At 35.0% G+C, this 24,844-nt stretch overlaps 2 protein-coding genes across 2 annotated transcripts; one reads left to right on the top strand and one right to left on the bottom strand.

The window, feature by feature from the left end:
- Positions 1 to 1,467: 1,467 nt before the first annotated feature.
- On the bottom strand, positions 1,468 to 17,826 carry LOC110445111. The gene is made up of 2 exons (XM_021489518.1): positions 17,502 to 17,826; positions 1,468 to 3,569 (listed from the first exon to the last, which is right to left on the bottom strand). The coding sequence occupies exons 1-2, from the start codon at positions 17,598 to 17,600 to the stop codon at positions 3,198 to 3,200; spliced, it is 471 nt and encodes a 156-aa protein (XP_021345193.1). The 5' UTR covers positions 17,601 to 17,826; the 3' UTR covers positions 1,468 to 3,197.
- A 2,717-nt stretch (positions 17,827 to 20,543) lies between these two features.
- LOC110445118 lies at positions 20,544 to 24,262 on the top strand. The gene is made up of 3 exons (XM_021489530.1): positions 20,544 to 20,830; positions 21,214 to 21,832; positions 24,194 to 24,262. Exons 1-3 carry the CDS (start codon positions 20,544 to 20,546, stop codon positions 24,260 to 24,262), a joined length of 975 nt encoding a protein of 324 aa, XP_021345205.1.
- Positions 24,263 to 24,844: the final 582 nt, after the last annotated feature.

Genomic DNA, 24,844 nt, shown 5'->3' with positions numbered 1-24,844 from the left:
TTATGTTCACGGGAATTTGCTACTTTAACCTGAATTACTTCCGTTATGTAATTGTGTTTTCATTTTATCTTGTCTATTTCATACACGTGAATGTGTATACAAACAGTATGGCTAGTGTGATGTGACCTCTCTCTCTCTCTCTAGTGCAATATGTGTGAAAGGCCGCAACTACTTTCAAATAAAGGAATATCACTATTTACCTTGCCTCAATGTGCACTATAAATCTTATTGTACAAATCATTTTTTACATTTTGTTTCATCGAATAAATTTCAAATATAGTCTGACAGATGGTACATGTATGTTTTAGATAAAGGATCACTTTGATGGTATAAAATGTAGTATCCAATTTATATAATAATCTTATTTTTTCTCTTTTTTAATTTCTTTCGCAATTGATATTATAAATTACTTCATAAGTTCTATTGATTTGTTAGTGTCTAGATTACATGTGACAAATGGATTTCTCCCTCCAACGTACTAATAAATACTCCCTAACCGGATGAAGTACATATATTTGTGCGTGAAAACTACATCATGTACTTGAATACAGTATGATCAGCTCTGAGTTTAACAGTATATATAGACCTACATGTATCTAGATCGTATCGCTCGACTAATGGAAAAGCATACTCAGGTTGGTCAGACACAAAATAATTCACATGGAAAGTGCTAAACACATTCGATAATTTGAACAAACTCACCACTAAACTTTGTGTATTCTGAACAGTGTAACATTACCTAACATCATCGAACAAAATGCTTCAGATTGTGCGGCGACATTAAAAAACCCTTGACTATAGAGGTGACACCTCTATAGAATAGACAGCATCAGTTGCCAAATTTCTTTCGTCTCTTCCGCTCTAAATGAGCCGTTTCCTATCAAGACCTGTTTTCGTCAAGCATTATGCTTATGATGGGATTGACCTGAAGTTCAGAGTTATCGATGCTTTGTCGTCAGTGATAGTTATTCAGACATCTGTCTGTTTCAATTTTGTGATGTATATATCTGACCACAACCGCCATGGGTACTTGTCACGTGGAACATCGTCAGCTTGCATCCCTCGGAACCTTGTGCTCTACATTTGTCCGTCGACATCTGTCACAGGAATCGTAACATTAAGAGCAACACTGGGTCGAACCTGTGTTATGTTGTTTTATTTGTCAGTTTCTGAGATAATGTTGAATACACCGAAGCTTGTTAAAAGGGCATGGATGTGAAACAGCTGCCTGGCAGTCTGATACGTTCTACTTCAGATGTTGTCAATTGCATGCTCTTACGTATCCTCTGTGGTAATGTAGTGAATCTGCGTTCAGTTGTCTTGCATAAATGTCAACTATGTCATATTCTGACTAGATGACATGCATCGTTGCTACCCGTTAGATTACAACAACAACAACAACAACAACAACAACAACAACCATAATAACAACAACAAAAATAAAACAGAAACTATTCATTTTGCGTTGTTTGCTGCTTTAAATTTATTTTTAATAGTGCTTTCATCTCATACCTTACGCATTTCTTTCTCTTTTTAAGTTTATTTTGTTTTTGCAACAATGATCGACGTTATGTGGTAATGGCACACCCTAAATACGTATTCTATAAAATGTGATTTTTGAAATTAAACTCTCACCCTCGGTCATTTAAATTATACAGTTTCATAATGACTTGTTTCAGAATTTGGAGTTTGTCCGTAATCAATATCCGGGCATTATGCAGGTATTTCTATTGTTGTTGTCTCTGCAGCTTCTACTTTGTCTTAACGTCTCGACCATTGATTTTGACTTTGTCGTTGTCTGATGGTGATGTCTTATATATTCTTTATCTTTTCTGTATCAAAAAGTTATGAAATTTGATTTGAAGCCAAAACATATACTACTAACATTAAGCATACCTAGACATTTTCAGTTTGCCAATCTGTATACAATGAATAGCCATCAATAATTTAGAAATCTCATAATCGCCAGACATGATATTAACATGAATATATCTATCCTCGGGTTGATGCGGAGATTCATTATACATTATTTATAAACTAGACGCTTTCATTAGATTATCAATTGTCATTACAATCTTGTGACAAAGGTACGTCTGCGTGTTAACTGTCTGGTACTGGCTAAACATAGATCAGTCTGAGCTTATGTTCCACCTGACTGATCATGCCACCAGTTCATGCATGACTAGTTGGCTGTCATTTGTTGCAAACGTAGTATTGTATTTCAATTATAATAATTAGTAGCCTTTTTTGTCCTCAACATAACACCTAATTATGTTATATTGATAATTAAAATAGCATGGTATTACGGTTATGCACTGTGTTTCATTGCAAAGTGTTTAACTGTTGCAGTTGATTTGGTACTCAATAGCTGGCTGTTTTGTACTGATTTCCGTAAATGTTGTCGATGACTGACAAAATTACAGCCGGTGGTTTCGAAAGAGGCTGATGAAGAACATGGGCAAGATGTAAGGTCGACATTCTGATCTTATTGGAAACGTTTGTATTTCCTTGTGCGAATGTCAATGTCTTTATAATGCTAATTGACTACATTCATATAGTGTTACTACTTGTTTCATTGTCACAAGATAGTTTCACATATTGAATTTTAGAATCTTAATTGCTGACGTCGTTGATGAAGCAGGATGCGATTAGTCTTACGAAACGCCTGTTTTTTTCGTGTCATATATAATGATCTCTTTGCTTTTTGTTTGTTTTTTAAATAATGACCGTGTTTTTTAATTAAAGTTCTGTTGTTATCATTTCGACTTTTTTTTAACCCACAGACAGAGTTTGTTATAAAATGTTGCAGTTGTAATGTAAATCATCAATGTTATCATGTAAGAATAAACCTGTGGTTAAACTGTGAAAAGGGTTCTTTATATTTTAATAAATACATGTTTTGACAACATCACTTATTGTTTTATTAACAGTGAAGAATATATAATGTGTTTGAAAAATATTCTGTTTTTAAGTGCATTTATACACTTTTCTTTGATGTATACTAAATATTTAGTTTTTTTCTAAAATAGTTTGTATTCTGAAACCATCAGTCATCCGGTAGCTAGTAATTATTTCTTTAGAAAGTTTATGTCGTATTTAAATATTTGCTTCAAACGCAAACCCTTTGACTGCGAGATTAATACTGAAACCAGAAACTGCCACCTGGTTTTGTCACAATGGTATGAGTTCTGTCCGCATTATTTTTTACCAAAGCCACCAAAATAACTCCCATAGGATATTGAATCGAATGGACGCTTTGCCAACACATGGGATCGCTTGGACTGTTTCTTGTATGTTGATACCTGCCGCATTAAATCCAGTAGTAAAGATTTCACCGCCTTTACGTCAATTCCGGTAGTTCGTTCATGTGGGGAAAGGTCCATCCTCAAGTTGATTGCATGATCATCAGCTGGTAAATTATCCTCGAAGTGTCCATCCTGTACCTTGAATGCCAGTTGCGCAGGAAATTCGTTTCTTGGCACGTACGTAAAAGATGAATCTCCGATGTCAAAACAGATGCAGTACTTGTCTGAATTAGGCGACGGGAAACAAAGGAATCTACCATCGTCCTGTTCAAAATAAAAATAATACCCATTAACAGGAAGTATGCATTAGAAAAACATGTTTCTAACACGTGCATTAGCAACAATTACTAAACACGTTACATACACGTGCAATATCAATAATTTGCAAACGTGTATCGTACTCGTCTATCATCAGCCGTTAGACAACATGAACATGTGCATTATCGATAATATAAAACAAGTGTCATACACGTACATTATCATTAATTAGACAACGTGCACATGTGCATTAGCAATCACTAGACAACTTGTATATGTGCATTAACAACAACTAGACAACGTGTACATGTGCATGTTTAACCATTAGACAACGTGTACATGTGCATTTACCCAATCATTATCAGCAATAAGACAACGTATATCATACACGTGCATTAATATTCATTAGGGAATCATCGTCAACTTAAGACAATTTATATGGTACACATGCATTAGCAACCGTTAGACAACGTGTATCATGCACGTGCATTGCCCATCATTTAACAATGGGCATCAAATTCGTTTATTACAAATCTTTAGACAAAGCATATCACTCCCCATGTATTTCTTTTTAGACAAAATTGTACCAGCATGATTCAATAGGAACGTGCATCATCCATCATGAGTTGTGAATTATAAAGAATCTTGTCAGGTCGTAGGAGTGAGTAAGTATTATCTTAATGAATTTTAAACACAAACAATATGGCGTTAGAATATACGAGGACGTGTGCGTGTATACATTGAGGTAGTGTATTAGTCTATTGCATGTATATCACAATGTGTGTTGTAAAATCAATTTGACAGAAATAATTATCGTTTACTACAGCATCAACTCACGAGGCTAACATCTTAACTCAGTGTCGCTATGAAAGGCGGCAATCTGTGGCGTATATGACGCTAGACCTTAATGCATCAGTCAGACAATGTATAAAGGTACGAAGGGTGATAAACTGATACACTGAATATTACTATATATACTATAGAACTCAGTTGTTCTCATCAATAACTTGTGACAGTTAATTGAACTGAAATAAAAGGGGTAGGTCGGAAGAAAAAACGCGTACGAATTCGGAAACCCCTACAGTCTACAGGGACATATTCGCCGCAATTTAGTTTTTTTAGTTTTTGCCTTTTAAACCGAGGCCACTAGTATAGTGAGGGCAAACCTATCATTACAGCAAGCATTAATAAATAACATGAAATACATAATAATTAAATGTGAAGCGCGAAATCCTTACTGAAGGCGAATATGTATTTAACCGACAAAGGGCAAAATCTGTTTGGGCGAAAATTTCCTAGTATACAGTATACCTACACATGTTTATAACATTAATGAGTCGATGTAGAAAGTAAAACAAACACTTGCACTGCATAATATCTCAATATAATTTACTTAACTACGTTCGATGACAAAGTACAGCAGTTTTAAACATCCATCGACTTCCGATTACAACACATATCAGTGTAAAACATCCATTGATGTTTGATAACAACGTATAACAGTGTAAAACGCCCATCAACGTCCAACACTAACACATACCAGTGTTAAACGTCCATTGCTGTTCGATAACATCACATAGCAGTGTAAAACATCGATTGATGTTTGATAGCAACGCATAAGTGTTAAAAGTCCATAGACGTTCGATAACAACACATAGCAGTGTTAAACATCCATTGATGTTTGATAGCAACGCATAGCAGTGTAACACATCGATTGATGTTCTTTAACAACACATATCAGTGAAAAGTGTAAAACTTCCATTGATGTTCGATAAAAACGCATAGCAGTGTTAAACGTCCATCGGCGTCAGATTACAACACATCGATTGATGTTTAATAACAACACATAACAGTGAAAAGCATCCATCGATGTTCGATCACAACGTATAGCAGTGTAAAACGTCCATTGGTATTCGATAACAACGCATAGAAGTATTTAATGTCTAATTATATCCGTTATGAATATAAGAGAGCTTTCCTGTTATTTCCCGTTACACACTAAATCGTTCCTAATTGTCATAACCACACGAAATACAAAATTCTCTACAAATGAGACGCATAGGTATACGGGATAAATGTTCTAATTTTTATCTCTCAGGTACCAATTTTTCTTGTTGTTGTATTAACGGTCGATAAATGCTGTCAATGACATACTTAGACAGGGCAATGTGTTGTCTTGGAGTTAATATCCCTACGGACAAGTCACCACCAAGGTTATCATCCAGCCAACCAATTACCTTGGAGGTATACATACATCAACAGGTATTCCTTACAGGTAGGTTAATTGTATGGTTAGAAGGTATCGTTTAATATTCTTAAGTGACATAACTCTGACAGCAATTAACGACTTACGTGTAACGTTTATCGACGTGCGTTTTGAAAGATGCCTACTTAACCAGTCAGTTGCCTACTTTGAAATTGTTGGCATGTTTTCCAAAAGAGGACGACAATTTTATTTTTAATTGCGTCCATATACATACAACAATAATTTTGCTTAGATAATTATCTTGTAAGTAGGGGTTGTTCACATGATAATTTCTTTGACAAGTATTTGTTAAGTACTATCTTCCTTTTTACATATAAATAAGTGGACATTTGATGTCACATATGTACGTTGACACTATAAAATGCATAGTTACTGAACTAAAGTAAAACGTATTCCGTCAGTATATTATAGACAAATTTGACGTCATGGAACCAGGTGAAATCAATTCAGTTCTCCAACAATGTGTTTCTTTGAAATTCTTTGTATTGAAAAATGGTACAAAATATTTGGTAAGCGAACTGACTATTTATCGTGTTTAAAATAGGTCAATATACTGTATGCATTAATGATAAGGCGTAGTTTTATTTTGATCCAAAGATGCAATGCAAATGCCACAAAATGTCAAACAAATGTATCCTGCTTAATGGACATTACAGTAGTCTAAGAAATACACGTGTGTGGTACAATGATGTACGGCGCCTTCCTACATATTGCGAAGTGACATGTCGAACAACTGCATAACCTGTGATGTAACTGAATTCTTCAACATTGAAATACTCTTAGCCTTAAAACAAACAGAAATCACTTATTGAAAATGATGAGTAATACGTATTGTCTGACGTATAGTTATGGATTTTATGGGCGTGTTCTTCAATTGACCGATATATAAAACATATATCATCTGTACAATATGTTCAATATCGGACAACAATAATAAATAATATAACTCCGATCGTGTTTAATGAAGACGTATCTGAAGTGGTGACGTAACGTGACCTGGTGTTACGGTTTTAATGGCGTTGGTCATGACGGTAACCTATCTATCTACATTTCCGTCACTGCAGGACGATAAACCTTAAACGTTGGACCGTTTGTCAGTCTCAGCTTTCTTTTACGTTTTTTTTTTACTGTGATAAATGGCTAACCTGGATTGTGTAATTTCTTGTATCGTTCAATTGCTGATAACGGCCAGTCTTTGTAAAATACTGCATCAAGTTTCGTTTAAAAACATATCTTTATTTTTTGTTGTCTGTTTAGTGACAGTTTTGGTTAGATACAGTATTATGGCTCCTTGATATTGTGTTTTTAAATTTATGAGTACAGAAGTTCGTTTTTTCTTAAGATTGAGTATATGATATTGGATGGGGAGATCATGTATTACTTAAGTTTTCGTTATATATTAGGCGTCGATAATGTAAAGAGTATTTGTCGCAGGGTTCAATTTTTTACGATTTTCAGCAAAATTACTATAATTCAATCAATTCATACCGTAAAAATCTGTGTGATGAGCGTCATACCAGAAATCCGCGAAAATTAGATTCCATGACACTAATCATTACAGTAAGTACGCGAAAAACTAGGAACGCAACTGCGGAGTAACATGACTTTTAGCAAAAACAAATATACATTTCTGGAGTATCCACGATATAATGTATACAGCTATATTGATACCCACCTGTCTCGAATGTCCTGTATGGGAAGAAAGTGGATACGTGATCGCGATCCATTATACGATTTCCAATATAATTTCGGGAGATGAACATTTTTAACACCTCCAAAAGCAAACCATATCACGAACAGGTGTTTATGTAGATAGTGGTCATATAGAAGCCGAACACTGAGATGCTATATAACCTGTGTGTGTATCGCAAAAATATATTCAAGTATTCTGCAGCTAAAGCTACAGTATACATTTTTCAAATAATGAACCGTGTGTTTACAATATACCATAATTCAAATATTAACGAAATGTCCATGATCGGAGAAAAACTGCTTTATAATTCATGCATGTGCAGAAAAATACTTTTTGCAATATTTAGATAACTGTCGATTTAACTTAATTATCAAGACTCTATTATGATGATCGTCATGAAAGAACAAAACAAAGGATGACAATTTGCAATACGTAAAAGCTGTCAAAGTGTATCTGAAAGATTTCACGTGTATGTACATGTAATTGTGGGAAAATTAGGACTTTTCTATTTAAAAATAAGGGATAAGGGAAGTTTAAATCGATTCTCTGAGATAAAAGAATAAGTTGAAGAAGTTTTACTTCAATAATTAAGAAGACAATACTATATTTATCAATTGTGCTGTATTAATGCATGTATGAGAACACACAAGTTTAGTACGCATTTATTTCAGTTTTCAGAGGAGTACATCCTAAAGTATTTGGTATATAAATAGAACAAATATGAAATGCTTAAAGCTCACTTAATTGTTTAATTATACACGACATTATATGTGGTATTCTTTCAAACAAAGTTATATATTTACAATTACATGTTTCACGATATACACAATAAACAGTGTGCGACGTTTCAAAGCAAAGTCATGCTTGATGTTTGGTCGTGTACACAATAATGTGTGACGCTTCAAAAGCTATGAGCTTAATGATACACACGCTCATATGTAAGGTCCCAGCATCAAGTGTACTGTTTGCAAATGCACACAGTAGAGTGTGAGATTAAAACCCTGTTAATTTGTTGACCCAGCAATATGGCGCCACTGTTTGTGACGCCCCTGTATACATTAAACTGTTTAATGATGCACACAATTGTGTTTGACGGTTTGGAATCACAATGTTTGACGCTTTAAAACTCATAGAAATTGTTGATGATGCTCAAAATATTGTGTGACATTTTTAGGAGCAAGGTGTGCAATGTTGCGCACAGTTAAAGTAACCAGTGTGCGACGTTTAACTACACACTTGCTCCGAGAAACTCCACCCTTTAACACAAACACAATAAATTAACAGTTTCTTAACAGATGTGATGCCCAGACACTACTTATCTTAATGTCAATAAGTAAATAAATCTACCTACCGAATGATGTTATGGTGACACAAATAGCGACGGGAGTGCCGAAGGAGACAGTTCTGCTTCGGCAGCAATATACATACCTTTACGAAACAAAGGGGGCTTTAACAGCCTATATTGAGTTATTCGATAACAGAAAAAACAATTAAGGGTTTATGTGTTTTGAACGTTTCCCAAGATAGCTGTTTCTAGTGTAGTAATTATAGGGAGGTTCATTCGGGGCCAGTACGATGGAAACAAGACAGTGATATACCATCCCATAGCATAGTTAAACGACCAGGAACGCAGAAATACACTTCCAAAAGTATATTTCTGGGATGTATGCATATCAGTTATAACGTGATGTAAGAGGACTTCAGCCTGCATTGTCATGTACAGAACGCCATTAAAAGCAGAGACACAAATGTTTTAGATGTGTTAGTAGTGTTCCCATTTTGTATGGTGGCTCTTTTTATATATAAGAATAAAAAAAAACAGTCTAGGTAATATGCGGCGTTCACTGTGAAGCACAATGTGTTCCAAGTAAATGTTCAATGCATCATATGGAAATAAGGATACAAAATTGAATTATGTATGTCTGTATGAATAAAGATTTTATATCATATATAGTTCTGATGAGGTTTGTGAAATTCATTTCTAGACAGCAATTAGGACAGAACAAGCCTAAAGAAGGTTTACGTGAGTCTACGTAAGTTTCATGCTCACAAAAGTGGATTGGACTTACTATCTTAACCATAGATACCTATAATATTAGTATACAGTTAAAGAATGGGTATGAGGGAAATAGCAAATTAATGGTCACCTTTGGTGAAAAACTATTTCCCTCTGGAAATAGTTTTTCACCTCGGGGGACCATACATTTGCTATTTCCCTCATACCCATTCTATAACTGTATACTAATATTATAGGTATCTATGGTTAAAATAGTAACGCACAATCTGTAAGATTCTATTGATGTTTTATATCGTTAACAGGAGGGTTTTAACATCCAAGTAAATAAATAATGTATTGGCTAATAAATATACACACATCATATCTACTGGCGTGTATTTTAGTTATGAAACTGTGTCATTACTTTTGCTTAAAAAGGACTAGAAGTTTGATTAAAGTTATAAAATCGGGAAACAATATTGATCGTGATTGACTACCTGTCATGTGTACGTATGCAACGGCGGTTAGTCTAGCTTATACGTATTTTGTCACGTGATCAATGAAGATATTGGATATGTATACTTCATCTGTAATTTTGCTTTTATTAGTCGAAAAAAATGGGATCTATGATAGAATAGTCTCTTTCTTGTCATTTCGGGGACTTCATTCTATATATAATACAAGAACTTTAACGGGTAATATATTTCTTTTAAAGTAAATCAAAGCATTTTGCTTCAAAAACCATACTATACAATAGCACATAACTCAAGGATTGGGGTCTATTTTCACGGATAAATTTCAAACAATTATTTTTGCATCGTGATAACAACATTGTCCTTACTTTCTGACGTCACATAATTATTTTCCTTTCATGACATCACGTGCGTGAAAAGGTCTGTTTCACCATGTACGCACGTGAATGACATGTAGTTTGGAACTAATTGAGCAATCTTTCAATGTAGTGTCATTGCTTTAAAAATTGAGAGACTTCAATTGAAATAGAAAAAAAAATCAATATTCAATGTTTACAGATAGGATGACTCTCCCAGGGGATCTCAGAGAGGAAATCACGCTCATGTTTATAATCAGAAATAAATACTACTATGAGGAATATTAGGTGACGTCATTGAAATAACGCTCGGTTGTATTCAGATGCTTGTTTAAAAACAGCATACCTTTCGTATATCAAAGGAATGACACAGCAGAAATGACATTGACCGAATAATGAAATACCATATTTGCTTTTTTCTTTGAAGTTTATAGCATTGATACCCCGCCTACTACAGCTAGTATGGAATCCCGTAGTGTTTGTTAAGTAGCAGGACCAATTCTGACAAGTGACTAGGTAAAATATACATTTACATTTATTCACAAAGGAGTGAAAAGAAAACATCACATTTTCAATATAAACACGATTCATTTGAAGGTGAAAGCATTACTATCTCTAATGTTTTACAGTTGCCACGGCATGCTATCGTTTGTGGTTATACAGAAATAGTAAAAAGGACCAATCCCGACAAGTGACTAATCAAACAGCAGAATACACAGACAGTTGAACAGTGGTTAAACTAAACACCAACAACCCATCAAAACCGGTAAAATACTAAAACGTTTAAACTATCGCAAAGTGAAACCCTTTACCCTCTGTAACTATATGACTGAAATATTCTCTGACCAAACATGCCATCATTGTTTAGGTGTGTTTTATAACCAAACTTTTGATACAAAAGTAAGAATCCAGACGTCACCTTGTTAAGATGCAAAAAAGAAGGTGAACTCTTAATGCGTGACGTACTTTATTAAAATGTATATATATGCTTGCAAATTTTCGCAACCACCTTGGCCGCACCAGTCCTCAATAACTCACGAGACTGGCTACCGGTGAACATCGATTTCTAGATATACATGTAGTTCCCCGCAACCTGTACTAGTGCATGCGCAGTTAGACCGGAACGCGATATGTCAGACAACAGCAGAAGATGGCTTATAGCGAACGCTTCGCCTCTGTTACATTTGACAAATTCCAAATGTTATTCGAGGTTAAGATGCTGTTGACACAAAAAGGGCCAACGAAAACGCAGTGCGTGTCCTCTATGCTTATCGTAAGAAAAGTAACTGACTATGTCTTCGGAAGCAACGATGCCGAACTGTTGGTTCAACCCTGTCTAAATTTTTAAATTTTATTGTTTTAGCATATAATAAAACAGTTATAACCTTTTGTAATGGTAGCACCAAAGTTCATTATTGTATATTAACATTTGTATGGCATTGTCACAATATAGCCTCTTTGAAAGCTGTGTTGTTAATGGGACTTTAATTACCATGCAGCACGAGACACAAATCTTAGCGTATTAATACAACATTGACCGGAACTACAATATCCAATGTAAATAAACATGACGGCTGCTGAAATATCGCTTGGCATTGTGAAACTTGACAATGTCATTGTTAATTTATGTGCAAAAGAAAAAAGTAAATAAAAAATACTTTTATTACAACAAAAACAAGACCAAGGTCTGCAATGTCGTACAAAATGCACATCGGTTGAAATCACCAATGCTTGCAATGGAAACAATTTTAACACTCATGGAGTCATGCAATGTATCAGAAATATCGTCTGTTACACTGCATTGGTCAAAAGGGGTTCGTTACAAATGTCTGAAATACACATATTCTATAGACCTACTGACACATATGTTACAGACCTACTGATATGATTCACAGCACAAATAGGCATTTCAGACATTTGTAACGAACCCCTGGCCCTGTGCTCCGTCGCAAGATCACTCTGAAACGAAATCAGTTTCACGCGTCTCGCAGCCACGTTTTCCCCAGTTTCTGATCAGGACATGTCAAATAACGAGGCCGTTATAGAATCTACCGACTGTAGTAAGATTCCCATACAATCACCAAATAAATAAATTCACCTCTGGGTTCTTCACAAAATGAGCAAAGAGAAACTTTCGAATTAACTTCCAAAAACAACTCCCTCGTGGAGGTCAAGGTCGAATTCACGGTGTTCACTGTATTCATCCATGCGCGAATTTTGTTCCGGGGAAAGATCGGAAGAATTTAAAATCTAACTTTCAGCTCAGATTTCTATTGATAAACTTAAATCACCCTATAGCCGCAATTGTATTAATACTGAATTGTGGAATAAAATTGAAGTGTTTGTTAAAATTTCAAAGTACTTCTTTGGTTGTCAATCAGCACGCGACAATACGCTGTTCACATTATTGAACGAAATTGTGTGAACCGTCGAAAAGGCGGGCATTTTTAATCTAAAATATAAATTATAAGTTAAAAAAGAACATAAGAAGAAGAGAAAGCGTAAATATAAGTAATGAACTGTTTTTGAATGGTATTTATGATTTATTTGAATGACACAGCTTTGCACGCAAACAACTCATAATGCGCTGGCCTTTGAAACCATGTCTAGGTTATTACGCACATGTGAAAACAGGCAAATGTTTTTTTCAACGCCTAGCATGTTCACCTATGCTTCGAGAGTAAAGTAATATAATAACGGTTATACCGAAAAACACATATCATCCGTAGAAAAAAGCTGACCACGAACTAGACAGAAAAAAAGCATTGAACTCACCAGGTCGTTTACAGAATACTAATATTAACCTATTGCTGTCAGCTAGAACACATTTTAACGACCTGCTTTGCTATTTGATGAAAATTTCCTATATTTGTTGCGAATTAGTGGAATTAGCAGGCGACAAGAATTAGTATCCGTGACCACTGTTAAAGAGTCACCATTCCCAGAGGATTAGCGGAACACTTTACACGTTCAAAAAGGGAGAAAATAATTGATACGAAAAAGGTACCAGAGGGGAAATGCAGTATTAATTAGGTTGGTAATTAGCAGATGTAGTAGTGAAACGGTCGACACCAGTTTAATCGTACATTAAACCCATTTATTAGTTTTGGGTAAGGTCAAAAGGTACTCCGAAGCACGAGGATATACCTGACCTAGGGCCAATACTTACTTGTACAATAAAGCTTGTATTCCAAAAGTGCAAGGATGGAGGCATTTCAATGATACGCTGGGATTTATTTGTTACTTCGTTCGCAATGAATGGTTACAGTATTTATTTCAAGTTTGCAAAAAGCACCTCTTTTAGGGAGAAAAGAAACATTAGTGTAGCCAAGTGCAGATACATGTATGTGGGATAGAACATAATGTGCCGTCAAGCAAAATAATTAACATAAATCACTATCCTGTGGCGATCGTCAAATAAGTTGCAACATACAACTGTGCAGTGGAATAAAGCAGTCTGTACCGTATCTAATGATCTGAAGTGGCCGGAGTGGTGCGTAGTTTATGTTATTAGTTCATAATTAGTTGTCAAACAATATTATATAATAAGGCTTTATCGAAGCATCCCTTTCAGACGTAGTGTGTCCGCTATAGTTGTCGGTTCGGTTAAAATTCATGAAGTAAATTTAACATTTATCGTAATTAATTAGTTATAGATAATGCACAAACAAAAGATCTGCAATAAAGGTAGCCCATATGTACATCAGCGTATTCCTTTATTTGCAGATGTACATTACCTACAGATTTGCTATATCTTAGTACATATGTAACGTTAGAGAACAAATATGGGTCGCCCTTCAGACACATTTGTTTGTTTGTTTTGTTTGTGTCTTCTGCTTAGGACATTGAAGAAAAACCAAAAAAATCATTTTCCATTACAACAGGAGGAACTATTATTGACAAGGGCAATCATTTTAAATTTGCATAAACACAAAATGTCATCGATCACTATGATTATTAAACAAAATTAGGTTAAAATTAGTCATGCGGAACAGGTACCTCAACCATTTGTAGGTCATGTCTTTCACCTTAAATTAGAAATATTTATAAGAGTAGAATTACATTTCAGGGCCATAGTTTTTATCACGGAAAAAAACCTATAAGCTACCCGAGCAAATAAAATCCAGTGATGATCATCCAGTACTTTAATCGGAATGTGGGTATCCACATTAGTAACATCTGTGTACAAATTGGACTTTAAGACCAAAAATAGTTTTATTTCATATTTGTTTTGACTGAATCACAGAACTAGTTGTAATAAATCAACGATTGTGTAACAAGGTTATTTTATTGCGCGAGGATTTACAACCGCTTTGATATCAAGGACAAGAGAAGAATTGAGGAAAATGTCGATTTTTTGTCACGTTAACATTTTTTTTAAGAAATCCCCCAATTCTACAAAGTGCTATGCAAGTCGACCTTTTACAATGAAAATAGAAAAAACAAAAACTTAAAACAAAAACAAACAAAATAACGAACAAAACATAAAACAAAAACAAACAAGCGCAAAGATAATTAATTAACAAAAAACGATGTCTTGTTTGTAACAATTCAACGGGATCCTACAAGGATTCAAAATGTCTAACTACATCATGCTGGATTGCTGGACATGTGGGAATTCCGCGAAAGCAGCTGAACTGCTACCACTTGTTGATTTTAACTTTCTTTTTAATGATTTTACACCACTTAGAACAGGTTTTATAAGACCACAGTGACGAAATCATTGGCATCAATGCTTAGACCACAAATAACACACTATTAAACCTGACTCGGTAAATGACATCCTAGCTACAAAGAGAGGCGCCGAGACGAATTTGTCCTTGTCCGTCTTCGGATGGGTCATTCATACGTTACTCATTGTTATTTATTGAACTTGAAGACCAGCCTCAATACATAGCGTGTCAAGAACCAGTTACAGTTATACACTTGTTATTAGATTGCATCGACCTTCAGCCAACGGGAGAAAATTTCTATAATAACGTTACATGGCTTAAATCTTTTTTTGAAACAATCATTGTCACTACAGTTTAAAATTTTCTGAAAGCAGTTGGTCTTTAAACAAAATATGAGTCACTGCAGCCACTTTTAATACTCAAGTTGACGTTTGTCTTATACATTTACGTTTAATTTGTTTATATTTTGCATTTGGTTTTTACTTCTGATCTTTTTACAACGTCCCTCTAACCATCTTTAGATACCTGGTGGACGGTAATGCTCGTGCCCCTGACCCAACCGCGCTATAGCTTACAAAAACGCATCATTGTAGGAACGTTACTGTTTGAATGAAAAACAATATGTTGGAAACCTGTAGTTATTGCCTATAGTGGAACAGGAAACATTGATTTTGTACCAGTTTAAACTGTTATTCATATTTAAACTAAAGCCCCCGCATTAACCCCTCCCCCATACTGATTACATTAGCATGATTACCGCTATATTTACCTCATAATGTCCTATTCTAACTAGTGAAGTTCAACGTTTGAAGAGGATATTAGGAGAATATCGGTCCAGTGGTTATAAGATGTCAATTAGAACTTTATCAGAATAATACTAATTCCATTTACAGCATTATGTGCATCCATTTGTCAGATAATTACATCAAGGACCATAACACTTCACTCATGATTGAAACAACATGGCGACTACACACGCACAGTTTGAATGTTAAATGAAAGGTAAAATGTTCTAAATCATCTTATAGCAGTTGATACCGAGTACCTGGGCCTCCATTAGAGTCACAAAGGCGAGACATGCACATTGACGTTAGGACTTGCAGTATTCACCCTTCTTTATGGGATATGAAACAACCAGGTTGTTTTATTTGCGTTGAGTAACCTCCTATGTTAAGTTTTAATTACGCTTTGTTGCCCATCGTTGATCACAGGGACCTGAAAATTTGTTACAGCTCGTATATTATCATACTTGGGCCGGCAGTTTTACCGAATATTGATCTAAAAAACCCAAACTACTCTAAACACCTTAGTTTAGGTCCAAATATACATATATGTAGCTGAAACAAATTATCAGGTCCCTGTGGTTTTGATATTTTCCCTTCATCATTCAAGTTTGACAGCGTTAGTAAAGTGTAGACTTTGACATGCGAAGGTCTCGATTTTAGCATCTGAAGTTTACAATTTTCCTCTTTTTATTTCCATTGTCAAACAACCACATTTCGAACAACTACAATTCTGTTAAGTGCATGGTAACAAGCATTGTTTTATGGTAATCTCTTTGGGCTTTGAAGTACTTCAATTAATTTTCCACTACAATTGTATATTGACAATGGTAATAACTTAACTTTTTGGTACACCTAGACGTAACTAACACCAATTGTGTATACTTGTACAAAAACTTACGTAATTAGAAATGTGGGTATAATTTAGTTTAAACATGTTGTATTGTCATGCCAATGGATTAGGCACAAGTTAATAAATTTATATTAAGCCTTTCCCAGCAAATTACAAGCAACTTACAATATGACGACCAGATGGCAGACTTCATTAATAGAGAGAGAATGAGAGAGTGTGTGGGAGGAGGGCGTTTTCTCCATGCAAACGAAACTAATGATATCCGATTCGCTGTTCAAAACTTTCTGCTTTCGGTGTAATATTTCATTCAAGTGAAGACTTAAAATTAATGCACAGCCATATGTGTTTGGGTGGTATACATCTAATATGTTAGTTTTTTTAGAGAAAATTTGAAGTATGAGTCGGTATCAGGATTATTCATAAAACCAGAAACATCAAAACAAAGAATGAATTAATATTTTCAGTCTTTACAATAATAAGATAACTCATAATCTAAATAGAAATCATAAGGTGTTCTTTTACTATAAACCTGGCATACAGTATGTATATGAAACATGTCTAGTTGTATACTTATTCAAAACGTATGAAACATGGTTGAGGAATGAATATTAGCACTGTTTCAGATCTATCTATTTATCTAATCATTAATCGATTTATTTATTTACGTTGACGTCGTTACACTTAACAATAACAAAAAATGTTTTCAAACACCATGTAAAATGTTAAAATAATTATTAAGTTTATTAGAATGAAATAAACCTTCACAATTGGCAGAAGATAGACTAACCGTAGACATATATAAAACGTCACGTGAGTAACAATACCTGTAACTTGAGTTTTAAATACCTGTATCGCTCGTCCAAATCCTAGAAGAACTACATCCGTGAGGACAAGAATTATCCATACTTGAGGTAACTTCGACAAAAACGGTATGACCGTTACCATGGTGAATCTTGTGGTGTGTCAAATTAGTAAGTGACCCAGGTTTGAATCTGACTTCCAAATTACGACAACAGTGACTTGCGTGGCAGCTGTTGAGATGTGCGTGGTTTGCGCGTTGCTTATATACCCTGCCAGTGATCTGTGGTTATTGAAGTGTTAATTGCCGACCAATTGTTCTATTACACAGTGACGGAGTTCACAATTATCCATTAAATATTCATTCGTCAACTTGTCTTACGACACTTTAGGATGCAACTAGTCCAGTGTCGGCATACCCGTGAGAGTCACGCGCTGTTAACAGGGTGTGTTGGTTAATGCGTTGCTTGCGCCTTTAACATATCGATTTTTAACATGTTAGGACGCGTGTTTCCTACGTTTCTCGAATACAACTGATATACGAGATTGTATCGTTGGTTAACATTCCCTATGGCTATTCATCGGAGCATTGATGAACACGTGCTGATAATAGGTGGTCTGGCATTACTTCTTTTTTTTCTTAAATTTTTATTTGTTTTCTTTATTTGTTTGTATTTTTACGCTCTATCTTATAATTGCGAACATAATGTCTTAGACAGCTGATTAAAACTTAAAGAAATAATATGTTATCTATTTACCTGCATTGTTGAATTTTGTAAGCAAGCATCCTCTATACAGAAAAACCTCGATATAATGTCATTCGTTCCATTTGCCAACTCGTCTACCGACAACCTATTTCAATCTCCCCTGTGGTCGGGAGGTGCAGTGGATAGCGCACTCCGGTTTCCTCCTACACTAAACTAAACCCCACCCCACCAACCAGCGCTAACATCCGGGCCAACTAGAGTGATTGATATAAATTGAAAGAACTTGTTTCATAATTGTTGTAAAATAAGTTTACATATAAAAAATATCACCTTTCATTATTTTTTTTAAGAAACTCTCTATACGTTTCCCTCAATTTATCGCCAAACAGCTTTGAAACGCCAAATTTCTTTGACAGTTGTTAACATTTATTAAGGCTTTATTGTATGTTTTATACTGTATAAGTGATTGTTTTAATGTATTGTTGAGTATATAATTAGTATCAAAGTGTTCGCTGTAAGACGCCATCCCCAGGTTTGTGCATAAAGATAAATTGGGATCGTTTAAGGAAAGGATTTACCTCAGTCCCAAAAGAGCTATCGGCAACTGTCAATAGCTAGGCAGACAATTTTTTTTCTTTGTAAACTACTCTTTGTCATGATAAGTACAAATAAGAAACGATAAAAATGTATCCTTTGAATGATCTCGTCTACATCGTGAATGTCAAGACGGTATTAGACAAGCGTATGTCACTCATCGCATACTCTAGTGGCGACAATTCCATCCCTCGTTCTTTAGTGCTACAAATTCTCACACGAAACTGCTGCCGTGTGGGTTTTAAACTATGGTTTCTAGTTAATGTCAATCAGACAATGTCTCCCATTCATTTTGTGGATTTTGATTAACATAAATCGTTTAAAGATGATTGATTTTGACACTCCCGAGACTAACGTATTTCCATTCATCAGAAATATATGAAGGACAAAATTCCATAAAAAACATTGGTTCAAATTATCTAGCGTCTTCTTTTATCCTAGAATTATCGATTATGTGTTCCAACTGATTTCCTAGGCAGCTTATCAACACATTACAAAAATCAATTGAATTAATTGCTGTTAAGCTAAAATGGTTTTGTAATTAAAACCATGATTTATATGTCATGATACAAAATATCAATGCTCCTACGATAAATTTATAGTTAATTACATTAGACATCTAAATGGCGTATCAGTGTGTTGGTGTTGAAAGTGGATATTCCAGATTTGGAAAATGTATGAATCTGCGAAATAATGGAGGACAAAGATTTTGCCTAATGACGTATCTCTGGCGTCACATCCAGTGCGCCATTTCACGGCTGCTGAGTTATTGATATTTCCGTTTATTTACAATTGCCTTATTAAGCGGATTATTAGATTTTTATATATGTCTATTTTTATTTTTTAAAGGAATATTGTCAATGATGACGTAGATATAAAAATATGAATCAATGTTTCATATTGGTATTACTATTGGTAATGCGAAAATAATGTTATGGCTTTATAATGAAAGAATGGTCGGAGTTACTTGTCCAGTCTTTACAAATAAATCTGAATGATATAGTCATAAATTATTTTAATGCAATGTTAAAAAAGGGCAATTAAGAGCTTGAGAAATATTCAAAATGACAAAGTAGCGCTCTCCGTGTTGAAATTGTCATAACCTAATGCCAACTCAACAGGTCATAAGAAGATTCGTAACTAGGGAAACAACACTGAAAATAGGAATAGGTACATTTGTATAGTGAAAAAAGGAAAGGAAGTCCAAAGTGTTGCATTTTAGGCATTTTTTGTCTTTCCAATTACGAAGCGGTAGACATAGAAGAAACCCTACTTCCTAGCGTATGGTAAATCCTACGTGTACCTTTATGCCAAGGCATCCATTTAGCGTACCCCCTACCTTACCTCCTATCTTATCCTCCTCAATGCTTACCTGATGACTTGCCCCAAAGCTTACCTACACTTCTTTTCGTGTTTGCTTTCAATCTTACCTCCTGTTGTACCTAATAGGTTATAACTTGCTTTCTGTAAGGGTTAATGTCCGAGTGACTGTCCATTCCTTAAAAATAATGGAGCCGAGGCCCCGAAGGGGCCGAGGCCCGTTGTTTTTAAGGAATGGACAGTTACAAGGACATTAACCCGCTTAAAATACACCACCCTTCTTGTACCCCGTATCTGTCTTCTTGTTTTTTACCTGTACGTCCACTCATGTGGAACAAGTATTGGAGACTTATCCATTTGCTGCTGGTGGGTAGAGGTATGAAAAGCATGGGTAGGTATGAAAAGCATGGGGAAAATGCTAGTGTATAAGAGTAAGGGCTAGGTTTTGTCCTTTGTACCAGTCAACAAGATGGAATCAAATGATGAGGACGTGTTTTTAACTCAGAGCACATTTTCAAGTGCAAGTTTACCAGACTCTGAATATGACACTGATAATGCTATACAAGACATCTTAGGTATGAGAGAGGATAAAGAAAACATGCCTAACTATTCACCACATTACTCGGATATCAGCGATGATGACAGTTTGATACAGACAGCAGAAAAAGCAGAGGAACGTGATGTTTTGGAATTGTGGCCGAATCGCTTCAACCTACCCAAGACTGATACAGAAATTTCAGAATTACAGTCAAGAAGGTGAGATTTACTATATATTAATATAAGACTACAATATCGTCCTTTTTATGACCTTATATTTCATTATATTTCCATTTTTTTTATGAAATTGAACCAGACAGGTTAAACAAGATTTACTTTTCTTTTCTAAGTTGATAAAATTATCAAATTATGGCCAGTGAACACTAATTGCTGCTGAGGAATAGTATTATTTCAAATTCATAACTTCTAATGTTCTAAGATTAATAATATATACAGTAAACAATGTATATTAGATAAATGATATGCTCCATTGATTTCAATCCAATTGAAGCAATTAAAAGTACAATAAAGTACTTTTCTAATATAAAATGTAGTATGAGTATTCATGTAATTAAAGTATTTTACTTTATATGTATTTTCAGACTAGCTGCCTCTACCATGAGCAAAGTAAAATGGGCTGTAAACACGTTTAAGGAATGGCAAGATAACAGGAATAGAATTGCTAAGAACATGGATATCAGTCCTATACTGGTCAACCTGGAAGAAATGACAAAGGACGAGCTGAACTTTTCCATTTCCAAGGTGGATGGATCTGATTATCCATCAGAAACCATGTACAGTTTCGTCATTTGCATTCAATTATATCTAGATACTCTAGATAAGAGATACAAATTTCTCACAGATGAAGGATTCCTTCAAATCAGGAATACTCTGGATAACATTATGAAAGAAAAATCAAAGAATAATGTTGGTGGTCCGAAAAAACAAGCTCTCCCTATTTCTGAAGAGGAGGAGGATGTAATGTGGTCCAAACATGTGCTTGGTGATGATACTCCAGAAAAATTAATCAACACAATGGTCTACCTGATTGGGCTAAATTTTGCTTTACGTGGTGGCCAGGAACACCGAAATTTAAGGAGAGGAGATCGTTCCCAGTTTTGTGTGGGTGAAAATGAGCAAGGCAGATATCTTGCCTATACGGAGGATATTTCTAAAAACAATCAGGGTGGATTAAAACACAGGAAAGTGTCCAATAAGTGTGTAACTGCATATGCAAATGAACAAAATCCGGAGAGATGTGTTGTGCGGTTGTATGAAAAATATTGCAAATTGTGTCCTTTGACGGGTAGTGATGCATTTTATCTTCGTCCATTACAAAAGCCTGATGGAATACAATGGTATTGTAACCAACCGCTTGGCCGACACAAGCTTGCATGCGTAGTTTCGTCACTTTGCAAACAAGCAGGTCTTACTGGATACATGACCAATCATTTCTTAAGAACTTCAGCAGCAACCAGACTATATCATGCTGGTGTTGACGAACAACTAATATCGGAGGTTACAGATCATCTGCCATTCGTAACTATAAGATAACCACGTCCGTTCAAAAGCGGTCAGTCAGTGAAGTGATACAGGGACAAAAAAAAAGATGAATACAGTGATTGCAGTTCTAGCAAAAGCTTCAAATCAAATGCGGGAAAGAGCATTGAACTTACTGTAAATATCAACTTAAAGTGAACTAATTCTCAATTCTTATTCTCAATTCATATTACTCTTTGTATGTATTGTTGTCTTGTTCTGAACGAGTGGAATAAAAAAATAATTTGTCTGTTATATTTCTGAATAAGTCTTAGTTGTCAGTTTTGTAACTAAAAATGTCATTCTTATATCACACGTGAGAAATGACCAAATGCACATGCTTGGAGTACAAATGGCATTATTTTTTAAGTAATGGAGAGTTATTGTTCACATCTCTCCATTCCTGAAAATTAATGTAGAGTTATCACAAAAGATGACATCATCGCTGTATTTTAATCTTAGCTAACGTGCTATTGTACGTCCTAGCCAACCTCCTACTTTATATCCAAGCCGTCTTGCTATTTTACCGTTTACGTGTCATCCTTTATCTTATATCTAATCTCGCCTCTGAGTTTACATGAATAACTTACCTCTTAGCTTACCTCAATGCTTGCATGTACCACCTTGTTAACTTCCATGTACCATCTAAGATATTAAAATAACTGAGCTAGTTAATGATTATCGTCTTAACAAATATTTTCGCTATATTCAGAGGAAATACAACATAACCACATGACATCATTAAATTTGATTGTAGGTTGTGCATCGGGTCATCTTTACTATCCAAGGGTTCTGTTTTCGACACAATTATCCATTCTCCACCGTAGCAATATGTCTGGATAACCGAACTATTCGGTAGTGCCACAGACGTGAATCCACTCTAATTAACAAACAAACGATTGGCAGATACCTTTCCCTTGAAAATTAAAGATAGGCGACATGCCGTGCGACTCATTTGATGTACAGTTGTACATTGGAGGGTCTAAAGGTAGCGCATACAGAGCATTCAATAGTATCATGACACACTCCAGATGTGAAGACAAGATATGTGCATCGAGATCAGAATACTTGAATTTCAAAGATGGCATCTGGTTTCCTTAGTCATACTAAATATTGTGTACCTGTTGACCACTGCGTTGAAACACATGGGTCCCCATTTATTGTTCACTTTCAACCTGTATTGACTTCGATAGGATTGCATGCAGATTTTTGAAAGGATTATTTTCCTTGTTTGGAAATAAAAGATGTTCAAACAATCATTTCCGGAAAATTTATAAAACGTCCAACAATTTAACAGATAATCGATACATAAAAGCTGGATAAGGTAAACGGAATGAAGGTGGGCAGGCAATGTTTATTTTTTAAATACACAATTACGGAAAAGGCATAATATGTTTGAATTCAAGTTAAACGAACTTTTATCTATGATTGTTTAAAATGCACAGAATATAGATGAAACGTATTAACAATGAAAGGATTGGCGCTATACAGTGCAATGAACCTCCATACATGCGGAGGCCTAGACGAATTCATTATATGAGCGCTGTATAACCTGGTAATTATAACATACAACGTTTGACATGGTCACTCTGTCCTTTGTCCCTTTGTCGGTTCATAAATGAATTTTCGACCATGATTCAGTTATAAAGTGCAGCATACCCTTATATAATCACAACATGTCTGGGACAAAATTAAGATGAATTTGAAAAACTGTTTCAATTAGCATAATTGATATGCTTTCAATAAATTCAAATTGACATATTGCAAGTAATCGATTTTTCCTTCAGTTCGTGACTTTCTTCGACTGCATAATTTTGTATTCATATGTAAACTATAACACATGAAGTTAAGTCTGGTGGTAGAATATGCTGGTAGTCTCCGAGAGTTGAGCCTTGAGGACATGAGTGATCTTTTTTAAGTTGCAGTATGGTTGGGTAATTTGGAAACAACAATTCACAACGTTTTTGTTCAAATTTCTGCAAATTTTCAGCAGTAATATCAAGATTATATTATTTATTACTAGTGTTGATATATTGGATACAGCTCAAACACAAACAAAAAACTATTGACAAAGGTAATCCAGGACAAAAGACTGTTGACTGTGATCTTTAGCAAACTCTAGTTTGTTAACTCTCAATGCGCAAGTTTTTGTATTTTTCTACATTTTATTTGCAAACTACTCGTTACTATCAAACTGTATTGTTCAAGGTCGTTAGTTGAGTCGACCCGTCTGACCTGAATGCTTTTGTTACTTCCGTTGCGAAGTTAAACTTCAAAAGGTATTGAACTATGGAGGTCTTTTAGTATGCATGCTAGCACGCAGCTCTTAGCGGAGTAATTCCATAAATAGAAACGACAAGGTATTACTGCAGCAGATATTACAAAAAACTTATAGAAATTACTTCTATTCAGAGTAAATCAAATGCAGATATTTGTAAAGCCAACACCTTTGCCGCTGAATGCAATTCCTCAGCGATCATAAATGGTTCGATCGTAGTTGAACCACATTTACACATGCTTAAATCTGATATGTTTCCATCCGTCTCTTCTACTTGAGACTAAAACATACTCTAAATGATTTCTGATAGGCTAATTTATCTGCCAATTATATACATGTAACTCGTAAAGTCATTCCGTTTCTCAGTTCACTAGAATCGTCAAAATAATATACTGGGACTTGATTATCTTCATAGC

The sequence above is a fragment of the Mizuhopecten yessoensis genome, unplaced genomic scaffold (genome assembly GCF_002113885.1).
Source record: "Mizuhopecten yessoensis strain PY_sf001 unplaced genomic scaffold, ASM211388v2 scaffold2087, whole genome shotgun sequence".
Taxonomy (NCBI): Eukaryota; Metazoa; Mollusca; class Bivalvia; order Pectinida; family Pectinidae; genus Mizuhopecten; species Mizuhopecten yessoensis.
Note: the sequence above shows the minus strand (reverse complement) of the source record. Positions and strands in the feature narration are given on the sequence as shown.

Coding starts and splice junctions, on each gene's coding strand:
- LOC110445111 (XM_021489518.1), bottom strand. CDS start 17,600: ATGGTAACGGTCATACCGTTTTTGTCGAAGTTACCTCAAGTATGGATA. Junction 3,570..17,501: donor GATTTGGACGAGCGATACAG/GTATTTAAAACT, acceptor TATTTTGAACAG/GACGATGGTAGATTCCTTTG.
- LOC110445118 (XM_021489530.1), top strand. CDS start 20,544: ATGGAATCAAATGATGAGGACGTGTTTTTAACTCAGAGCACATTTTCA. Junction 20,831..21,213: donor TCAGAATTACAGTCAAGAAG/GTGAGATTTACT, acceptor ATGTATTTTCAG/ACTAGCTGCCTCTACCATGA. Junction 21,833..24,193: donor GGAAAGTGTCCAATAAGTGT/GTAACTGCATAT, acceptor TATTGGATACAG/CTCAAACACAAACAAAAAAC.